General features: G+C 33.1%; 1 protein-coding gene across 2 annotated transcripts; it reads right to left on the reverse strand.

Moving 5' to 3' along the window:
• Positions 1 to 2545: 2545 nt before the first annotated feature.
• LOC111369734 (40S ribosomal protein S4-like) lies at positions 2546 to 6169 on the reverse strand. 2 transcript variants are annotated; one of them, XM_022991368.1, is made up of 6 exons: positions 6055 to 6169; positions 4613 to 4690; positions 4350 to 4530; positions 4162 to 4259; positions 3428 to 3908; positions 2546 to 2759 (listed from the first exon to the last, which is right to left on the reverse strand). In XM_022991368.1, exons 1-5 carry the CDS (start codon positions 6055 to 6057, stop codon positions 3474 to 3476), a joined length of 795 nt encoding a protein of 264 aa, XP_022847136.1. In that variant the 5' UTR covers positions 6058 to 6169; the 3' UTR covers positions 2546 to 2759; positions 3428 to 3473. The 2 variants fall into 2 exon arrangements, with proteins under 2 accessions (XP_022847136.1, XP_022847135.1); XM_022991367.1 differs by lacking the exon at positions 2546 to 2759 and having other exon boundaries at positions 3197 to 3908.
• Between the last annotated feature and the right edge of the window lie 4917 nt (positions 6170 to 11086).

The following is an 11086-nucleotide window of genomic DNA, read 5'->3' on the forward strand; positions in this document are numbered from 1 at the left end:
AAAACTTATTTTTATGGTTATAAAACAGCGACTTGATCTGCACCGAACAATGGACATAGAGAGTTGTCTTAGATTTCTAAATTCGCAACGTGTTAAACTATAATGCACAACACGATCACACGAGTCATATTATCCTCATGCAAAGGTGGGTCTAATCAATCTTAAATCTCTAAATTCACAATCAATTTGCTGCCTACTTGACCTACACTACCCTCGAGCAAAAGTCAAGTCGACCGGGTGGGTAAAAAATAAACTTCCACTTCAAACCTTTTATCATATTGTATATTAACATCTAATATCGGGACCTCAAGAAAATAAATTCACTATTACAAAATTTATTTTTATATAAAAAAAAAAAAAACAACCTTATTTTTATGGTTATAAAACAGGGACTTGATCTACACCAAACAATGGACATAGAGAGTCGTCTTAGATTTCTAAATTCGCAACGTGTTAGACTATAATGCACAACACGATCACACGAGTCATATTAAGTTATTAACCTTATAAAGAGGTGGGTCTAATCAATCTTAAATCTCTAAATTCACAATCAATTTGCTGCCTACTTGCCTGACACTACCCTCGAGCAAAAGTCAAGCCGACCAGGTGGGTAAAAAGTAAACATCCACTTCAAACCTTCCATCGTATTGCATAGTAACTCTAATGTTGGGACCTCAATCCAACAAATTCACTATTACAAAATTTATTTTTCTCAAAAAAAAAAAAAAAAAAAACTTATTTTTATGGTTATAAAACAAGGACTTGATCTACACCAAACAATGGACATACAGAGTCATCTTAGATTTCTAAATTCTCAATGTATTAGACTATAATGCACGATACGATCACTCGAGTCATATTAACCCTTATAAAGAGGTGGGTCTAATCAATCTTAAATCTCTAAATTCACAATCAATTTGCTGCCTACTTACCCGACACTACCCTCGAGCAAAAGTCAAGTCGCCTGGTGGGTAAAAATTAAACATCCATTTCAAACCTTTTATCATATTGTATATTAGCCTCTAATGTCGGGACCTCAATCCAATAAATTCACTATTGGGAAACACTTCGAAAGTGACAGAAAATAATTGATAGAACTTTTTCGTCACTATTAGGCTACTAGCTATGAAACGGGGAACAAATTTATTCAGTGTTGAAATTAGTCAATTAATTTGCAACCAGAATAATCATAAATTCATATTTTTAAATTTCTAGTAACGAAGGAAGTAGTTTTGAACGAAAATATAGCTACAAAGGGTAATTATGCCCCTGTTTGGTGGCTTTTATTTCAAGAAAGACTATGTTTTGAATAATATTTTGGAAGAATACTTGGTCAAAAATTAGGAAAAATTTTTGACTTTACGTATAAAATATTTTATTGTGTAAATATATTGTTGAAAATAAGTATGCTAAACAAATTAAAGTAAAGTAACTAAATCAAATCAATAAGGGGCTATATTTACACTACAAATCTTGTTTCTTACACCACATTTTAATTACACTTAAGGTTCTCAATTTTTATCATTATAGCATTTATGCCCTAATGATTTTTCATGATAGTCTTATCGTCAAACTCCATTAGTTAATACATTTTATATTTGATAACAGTTTATGTCCAAAAACTCAATTGAAATAACTTATTTTTCCATCATATTCCGAAAAAATAAAAAGTATAAAAAATATATTTTTCTCTCATTTCAAAGTATGAAAACAAAATATTGACATAAATCATCGACAAGGATTTAGTATATTAATTAATGGTTGGTTGATGATAAGAATTCAACGAAAATAATTAAGAAAATAATTACTATAACGAGCAAAGATTGATGAGCTTAATAATAATTAAAATATGGTATAAATAAAAATTGTGATAACAATATAACCATTCAATTCCAAATTCCATCGTCAATTCCCTCAGATTTTATATTTCTCGTTTTATTATCATTGAGAAATACAAAATTTCATCATAAAATAAAGTTTATATTAGTTAATTTTTAGTAAAGAGCTTGTTTGTCTTCCTTTATAAGAGAAAATAGAGAGTTTTGAATAATTTAGAGAATGACTGAATGAGTGGTTGAAATTTAAAATTTTTTTATTGGTTTGTATATAAAATAATTTATTGTATGAACGTGTGGTGAAAAAAGTTACTGTAGCAAATAATTTAGAGGGTATTGGAGCAACATCATTTTGGTCATAATGCATTCTTGAATAGCGTATTAATGAAAAATAAGTGATTAAAAAATAAGAAATTTTTTTTTATTTGCGTGTAATATTATTTTATTAAAAAATGTATGGTTGAAATAATATCAAATCAGTTTAAGAATGCATTTTTTTGAAATAATGTGGCTCAAACAAGCCCTTAATTTGTTAAAGGATGACAAACAAGGCTAAAATAATATTGCATCTTAATTTATGAGAGACTTTCAGAATTACAAATTACAAATTTACTAAAATCGTTCATATATTTTTGCAATAAATTTTTTTACCTCCATGGTAAGTCAAAATTTCATGATAGAATTTGATTATAATAAATCTTATTCTTAATCAAAGGGCACAAAATATTTCAGATTTACATTTATCCAGCCTCTATGACACATAAAATTTTAAAACGTCAGCATGATGTTTCTAAAATTCATATGGACTGAACTATCTGCTGGGCATGAGAAAACACATGTACTAATAAATCTGAAAAATGTGTTGAATAGGAAGACCGCATCTCTACATGAACACTTATTTGCAGAATCTGAGGAAGAGATCACCTGAACCATAAATAGAAGTGTAAAGGTGGACAGGCAGTCGAGACGAGCCTTATAAAAAAAATTAAACAAGAAATAAGATACAGTTTGGCCCTTCTGCTTGGCATGCTCAGCAAGACTCTACCCAGACAACCTGGAATGGCCAGTTTCACATGATGCAATGTGATCGAGCTATGTCTCGACGAAAGAACAAAAAAAGAAAAAATGCATTTGTGTTCTCAAATGGGAGATCACAAAGACATGAAAGTGCAAGAACTACGTGAAACAAGTCTAAAAACAGGGTTAAGGATGACAGAACAAGCAAATTTATGCAAAATTCCTGTGTCTAATTTCCATCTGTGCAAATTAAGACTAGACTGGTGTAGGGAAATAGGCAGTCAACATGTTATTTCGGAAGTCATATTTCCCCTCATTATGCTCAGATTCCTAATTTGGTATTCTTTCAGCATATATTTCAGTGGTCAACATGTTATTTCGAACATCATATTTCCAATCTAGACGTCTGTTTCTAAGCTTGATACATGTTTCCTGCTTTAAGTCTAATTCCAAGAAAGCTTGATATGAATAACTGAAAATAAGCTCATATGGTTCCTCAAATATTAAAGCTCGTCAAAAAATTAAAATGTGTTAAAGTCAAAAGAAAATTGAAATCCAACGAAATAAGTACGTACATCCAAATCTAGATTCGATTGAACGTGTCCTTGGAGGTGAACGCCATTAAACAGTTGTAGCTGATTGCACAGCAAGCCTCTTTCTTGCCTCTTCGATGATGGACAATTTGATGCCTTTCCCCTTTGGTAGAGACACCCAAGGCTTTGTACCTTTACCTATCGTGAAAACATTTCCCAGGCGAGTAGCAAACTCATGGCCAAGTGCATCCTGGACGTGAATGGTTTCGAAGCTACCCTTATGTTTTTCCCTGTTCTTAATGACTCCAACCCGTCCCCTGTTTCTGCCACCAGTCACCATTACAACATTCCCAACATCGAATTTAATGAAATCAACAATCTTGTTTGTCTCCAAATCCAACTTGACGCTATCATTGGCCTTTATAAGAGGATCTGGATAACGGATGGTTCTCCCATCATAAGTATTGAGGTATGGTATTCCCTTCTTCCCAAATTGGACAGATCGGACCTTGCAAAGCTTAAACTGGCAGGAGGTATACAACATTGTGAGAGACTCAGAAATGTCAAAATTTTCAGAGTAGACACTATATACAAGAAAATGTAACTAAGTTCAACATAAAACAAATGCTTCCTTGGAGCGTGGCAACTGCATGTATGAAAAACTAATAGCCAAGCACTTTCCAAATAACTAAACTAAATATGAATGCAATTTCAGAGACTGACACATAATTTTCCCAAAGTAGCTGGAAATCAAACATAAAGGCAATTCAACCAACCTTTGCCTCTTCATCCCTGACTGAGTGGAGACGAAATCTGCCCTTGGTGTCATAGAGCAGACGGAAGTTTTCATTTGTTTTAGGGATTGAGACAACATCTGGAAATGAAGTTATACAAGAATTACTCCACTGATTAGGCATCAGTACTTAACCATGTAATAAGAAAGAAACATGAACAGCATACATACCCATGAAGCCAGCAGGATAAGTCTTATCTGTTCTGACCTTGCCATCGACCAAAACATGCCGTTGCATCAAAATGGCAATAACTTCTCGGTATGTCAGTGCATACTTCAACCTGTTTCTCATAATAAGGATCAACGGCAGGCACTCCCTGGACTTATGTGGCCCTGAAGATGGCTTGGGAGCCTATGTCACAGCATATGCATGGTAAAATACAAGGAAATAATTTGCAAGAACAAAACTCAATCCTTTACAATGAATAACTTACAAATGCTCCACCAAGCTTGTCAAGCATCCAATGCTTTGGGGCATTGAGCCTCTTCAAATGTTTCTTCAATCCTCTCGCCTATACAAGCACAAGTAAAGATTATTCACAAGCATATTGACTGATAAAAAACCCAGTCCAAAGTAACAACATTGCTCACTGGTTCTCCAAGGTGAAGCTAGCATTACATAATAATCATTTTCAATTTCTCAAAGAAAAAAAAAAAGCACATAAAATAATAAAAAATTTCAGAATCCCAACAACTGTACAAGACTGTTAAATTGTAAAGCGTTGGGATCTAAAGATAGGCATCTAATTACACAAACATGAAAATAATCATTCGATTGTTTGATTCTAGACAAATCCAATGTTTAAAAAGGCTTAATCTGGTATTGAGACATACTTCCTTAATGAGGTGAGGCACAACTCTCGAGGTGTAAGCATCACACAAAACAAAACAAATGTCAAAATACAAATTAGCTCATAATACACCATAAACAACCTTCAAAATTCATAATAATAGAACAATTTAAAGTGTGTTAGCAAACAAAAGAAAAATAAGAACTATTCTGTAGTTGGTAGGGACAGTGGAATATTCCCAAATGGGTCTATGAAAAACAAATTTGTTCAATGTTTAGTGGGCAGTTCGATATTTCCAAATGGGTCAATAAGAAATTTTATGTTTTGAAGGCCAAAATATGGGCTGATGGAGATAGCTGCTTTTCCTTGCATAGGGGTACAGTTCTTTTGGTTTAATGGGTCATCGGGTTTGATCATTTATAGACAGCTCAGATTCTAATGTTCTAGTTCCAGTCAGAAGTAAAACAGTTTTTGAAGCAAATAGAAAAGGAACATGAGTAGAAAAAGGAGAATCGAAAGAAAGGTGCCCACTAAGCACGTACACCTTACACAAAACATTAATACGAAATATGAGAACTCGTAGGAATGGTTTACGTTATTTCAAGACATTTTTCTTTCGAACTTCAGATATATACTGTATGGGAAAAAGAATGAACGTAAAATTTGGGTCATCCTCAGGTAATACATGTGTTATACTGAAAGTCCAATCTAAATCACCGTTTATATATTATGGCCACGAACAAATATAAAAGGAGATTATGAACACTGCTGAATTGAAATTGTGCAAATTAATCTACAAGCTGCTAGTCTACAACCAAAATTTCCCAACTGCATCTATCGAAGGCACAAGGGTGCATCACATAAATGTATGCACACATTGAATTTTACATACAAATATGTCAAATTTCGCACATTACGTGAAACTTATAAAAATGCTGTAGATCTACAGCTTAACTTTTGCAAGGTACACACCCCAGATTACAAGAGAATATTGTTCAATGAAATCGATGAATTCCACCTATACACATCCTAAATTACAATTCAAAATTGTCGGTAACTGATATGTTAAGAGCAAATCTACAAACCATGTTACAGTTTGGTGTCTGTGAATTGACTCTTCCCGCCGCCTCTTATGCCGCCGGTTGTGCTGCCCCTCACTACTTCTCAGCAACACCTTAGACTCTCTACCGTAAAAACCCTAGAACTGTGGGTTTTTGTTTATAAGTTTCCTCGATCCATCTCATACGTGAAAGCCCACCTATCTCGTATGAAAAATGGGCCTTCATCTGCGTCCAATTTAAACTTGAGTCCAGCATGAGTTAAAAAATTTGGTGGGGGGGTGGGGGGGGGGGGGAATTCTTATATCTACAAAGAGCCCACCGCCTCACATCCCCTTCTATAAATCGTATAACTACAAACATTTAAAAATAGGGTTAATTTCACAAACGGTCATTGAACTTACAAAAAAATTACAAAATGATTACTGAAATTTAAATCTTTCACTAACGGTCACTTAAGTATTGGGACGCTTTAAAAAACAGTCACTGAAATTTAAAAAGTTTCTGAAATGGTCACTGAAGTTGAAAAATACTTTTTAGCTTCTTTGGTTACATTTGCAGTAATTTTTCGGCTACTTCCAACCACCGATACTATCGAATTTTGATACTGTTGGAAAGCCCACAACGTTCTCTTCAATTACCACTCAAAATCTCTCCGTAACACCAAAGAATTCGACCGAAAAATCACCGCAAAAATCGCCCCAAGAAATCTGAAAATTTGGGCAGATTTTTGCTTTTTCAGGTAGCCAACTTTGTGGGTTTATTCCGGACGAATCTTTTGGAGTTTGGGGGGAGATTTTTTGTTGTAATTGAAAAGGACATTGTAGGCTTTTCAACGGTATCAAAATCCAGTGGTATCGGTGGTTGGAAGTGGTCGAAAATTTGCCGCAAAAGTAGCTCAAAATTTTTTAAACTTCAGTGATCATTTTTTAAAGCGTCCCAATATTTAATTGACCGTTACTGAAAGTTTTAAACTTTAGTGACCGTTTTGTAATTTTTCTGTAAGTTCAATGACCGTTTGTGAAATTAATCATTTAAAAATACAAATTCAAAATCAACAAACTAAAAAATTTTAAAAATCATATAATCTCATTTTTTTATTTCGGATAAACTTTTGTGACCTATAATTTAAATTAAATAAGTCACAATCAGATATAACACCATTAACACATTATATGGTCACACATTCATAATAAGTCACTAATCACACAAGTTTATAGATCATAGTCACATATGCCATAAAATATGGATCGTAATCAAATATGAAGTCGCAAGTCATACAATTAATAGATTGCTAAATATTTATAATTAACTGATCACAATCACTATTCTTCTTACATCACCTTACTCACCTTTTCTCTCTCAATCACAATCATAGTCACAATCACATAAAAATTTTCGTCGTTCGTTTCTTCTACACTACCATTCGTAACCACCTCACCATCACCCAATTCACTCAAAGTTTCCCATAATTGAACCCAATTCACACACAGTTTTCCACACCATCACCAATCCACCACACCATTTTAAATCACAGTCATATACAATTTCAACCTTGATTTTTCCTCCATGCAATCATCTACAACGATTGCATCATCACCCAATTCATACACAATTTTGTATAATTGAAACATTGCCTCCAACAATTGAACCCAATTCAAACACAAATTTCCATTCTATCACCCTACCAAATCTCACCACCATCACAACCAAATGGCCTCAAGTTTAATCCAAGGTGGTGTTTTAACCCCGAACCTTAATCAATTCGAGTGGCGTCAGCTACGAAGATGAAATGGAAATAGGTGTGGGTGGTGAAAGCCAAAGATTGACTAACCAAGAGGGGGTGAATTAGTTTTTAAAACTTTTTCGAAAATTAATTCTAGATATATCTATTACACAAATATGAAATTGAATAATGAAAGAAATGTAAAACTAATAAGTAAAAGGGATAGAGAATGCAAATGATTTAATAAAAGGTTCAATCCAATTCAACCTGTCCATGTCCTCTGTTACCAAACTCTCTGTCACGAGAAAAGCCCTTTTCAATATATTGATTGACTTATGGTGCAATTTAACCCTTATAATGCTTTCGATAACTTACAATCAAGGAGTACCGATCCTTTTACAATCGTTGAACTTTCCAGGACCTCAATACGACTCACAATTCAATTAAAAGTAAATTTTACAAAAAAGAATATTCTCCCACAAAAAAGATATATTCAAAGTTGAGTACAATGGAGAGAAGTAGGCTAACACTTTAATGAATGACAAAAAGTAAAGCTCAAGTGTTAGGTTTGAAAAACTTTGATAAATGAAATGATTTTTAAAAGTAAACTCAATCAATAGTTTTCCAAAAGTGTATGAATAAATAGAGATAAATAAAGATTGGAGAATAAAAGTTAAAGCTTGAAAGTATCTCAATTTAATACTCTTAAAAGTGATGAAATGAATGCAAGAGGTTGAGATATTTATAGAGTCCAAAACGTTAAAAAATCTGAATTTGTGGATGACTCGTCTGGTCGACCGCCTTTTCTCCGGAAGACCAATATAGCTATTTGTACAATTAAAATCAGAAGTCAGAACGATCAAATTTCGGACCGTTGGAGGGAGTTCGGTTGACCACCTCGCCAGGCGATTGACCGCCCCGGCAGTGCGGTCTTCTTAAGTTTTGGCCTCGTTTGTTCCGATTTGAAAGTTTTAAAGTGAATGGACTTTTGAATAATATTTTTAACTAAATTTTCATAATAAGGGGCTGTTTGGGGGCCATTAATTTCGGTCAAAGATTAATTTTCGGACGTTGCCAATTATTGTTCTGATAGCCTATGTAACTTGCACCGAGAAAATGGCTCTCTCTTTTCCATTGTCTGCCCTTTGACTTTTCAACAGATTTTTGGGAACTTTTTGAATTGCTTTGATACTAAGAATAAAGTTGAACTTTTATGCCTCTTGAATTCAAATTTGCAATGAACAATGGTGTGTAGGTCCCATGTTGATGTGATGGAAAAATGCATTATAGATAATAAAAAAAAAGAAAAAAAAAGGGGGGATCAAACAGGGGCTAAAAATGTCTTTAAAGTCCATATATCATTTTTAAAAGTCATTTTTATGTTTGATAAAAAAGATTGCATTCAAATGATTTTAGTACACAAAAATTGTTTTTAATACATGGCAAGATTTTGAGCTTAACTATTTTTTGTCAAATATCAAAGCATTAGTACCTTCACATTTTGTCTAAAAAATCAAGTCTTTACTTCGAAGTTTGTCTCGTCTTGATCTTTCTTCGATGTCGTCTCTCATACTCTTGATCTTGATCTTTTTTGACATTTATCTTTTAAGCTTTTTGTTTCGAATGATTTGACTTGAATACATAGCTTCTACTTTGATCTTCATTTGAAGTCCGATAATATATGATTGATTTAAACATTGAACTATCATTACTAAAAAAATTTGTTAGAAATAAAAATAATCTTATTTGTTATGATCAAAACATTGAAGATTAGGTCGACCATATGTCAATAGGTGGTCGTTTGGGGATGTTGATGAATGGGAAGTCAAAAACATCTCTTCATCCGGAAGCATGTTAATTGAAACTTGAAATCCATGCTCGAGAAATTTGGATCGAATTCTTTTGAGCTCTCCATGATTGCATCTTTGATGCGGCCAAATGTGTATCTTTGATGACTTTGCTTCTTCATCAAGAAACTCATAACTGAACCTCCATTGAAGACAATGTAGATGTTGTCGAACGTTGGATCATGGAGATCCATTCCTCTTCTCTACATTTAGACTGGAGTTAAATGTTTCATTAGTCACTGAACTTATATATCCATCATGTTTTATTAACTAAACTTTAAATGCATTTGAGTGGTCATTGAACTTTAACACATTACACTTCATCATTAATTTACAATGTTTAATTAATCACTGAACTTTTAAAATACTTTTGATCAGTAATTGAAATTTATCATGTTCCACTTCATCACTCAGTTGTCATATTCTATTAGTTACTGAACTTAGGGATGACAAAAAAATTTGTTTAACCCGATACTCGTGGGCCTCGCCCTGAATGGGGCGAGGATTACCTGCCAAACCGGGTAAATGAGAGTATGGGACGAGGGTCATTGCCTCAAAGCGGGTATAGGGTAGATATGAGAAACATGGTCCCCGCCTACTACCCTCGTCAGTTTAAAGTTAATTTCAAATTTAAGTGTTTAGCAAACAAAAATAATAGATTTATCATCATTTTTAAAGAGAAAATAATTTATTTTTAACAAATTGATAAAAAAAAAAAAGTAATAACATTTACTAACTAAGGACATAAAAAAAATAATAGGAAAAATAAAATAAATAAAAAATAAAAAGAATGAATAAATGGGGCAGGGTGATAAGTGCATTTTGTGCACTTATTTATGCCACATTACTAAACTTATATGTCGTCAAATTAGTGATTTTAAATTTATTTTGAGTTATTTTTCTTTTATTTCAATGTTCTACTCGTTTGAAGTAACTTGGAAAAGAAATAAAGATCAATTGGCCATTGGATACAAGTTTTGGGTATCAAAGTTTACGCAATTGACGAATTAAAGGATTACATGGCATTAATTTGGAGGATTGGATGACTTGAAGAAAATATTAAATTAAGTGGGCCTTAGTTGGATTCTTGCTTGGAATTAAATTGGACTTTTAATTGAAATCAAGTTAAATCTAAGTGGAAATTACATATTGTAATAAATTAAAAATTTTCATTTCATAAATAAGATGTCATGTTTAATATTTCACAAATCAGAATTTTTCTAATTAATCAATATATTTAAAAATTAATTAAACAAACCCTAATTATAACAATTTCAGTCTCAATACCCCCCATCTCTCTACTCGACTCTCTCATTCTCTTTCTCAATTTCCTCTCTTTCACGCATGGCGACAGTTGACTCTCCTCTTCGGTCGCCATCTTCATCGTCTGTAAGTAGTGACCTCGTCTTCATCGTCGAAAATTATCAATTCTACAGATCTGCAGATTTGGTTAAGGTGGGATCTGGTTGTGATGTTGTGATTTCTA

The sequence above is a fragment of the Olea europaea genome, chromosome 20 (assembly GCF_002742605.1).
Source record: "Olea europaea var. sylvestris chromosome 20, O_europaea_v1, whole genome shotgun sequence".
NCBI classification, from domain to species: domain Eukaryota; kingdom Viridiplantae; phylum Streptophyta; class Magnoliopsida; order Lamiales; family Oleaceae; genus Olea; species Olea europaea.

Excerpts from the sequence above, each read along its gene's own strand:
- LOC111369734 (XM_022991368.1), bottom strand. Across the intron at positions 4,531-4,612 it reads ACAAGCTTGGTGGAGCATTT|GCTCCCAAGCCATCTTCAGG; the intron begins GTAAGTTATTCA and ends GCTGTGACATAG. Across the intron at positions 3,909-4,161 it reads TCAGGGATGAAGAGGCAAAG|TTTAAGCTTTGCAAGGTCCG; the intron begins GTTGGTTGAATT and ends ACCTCCTGCCAG.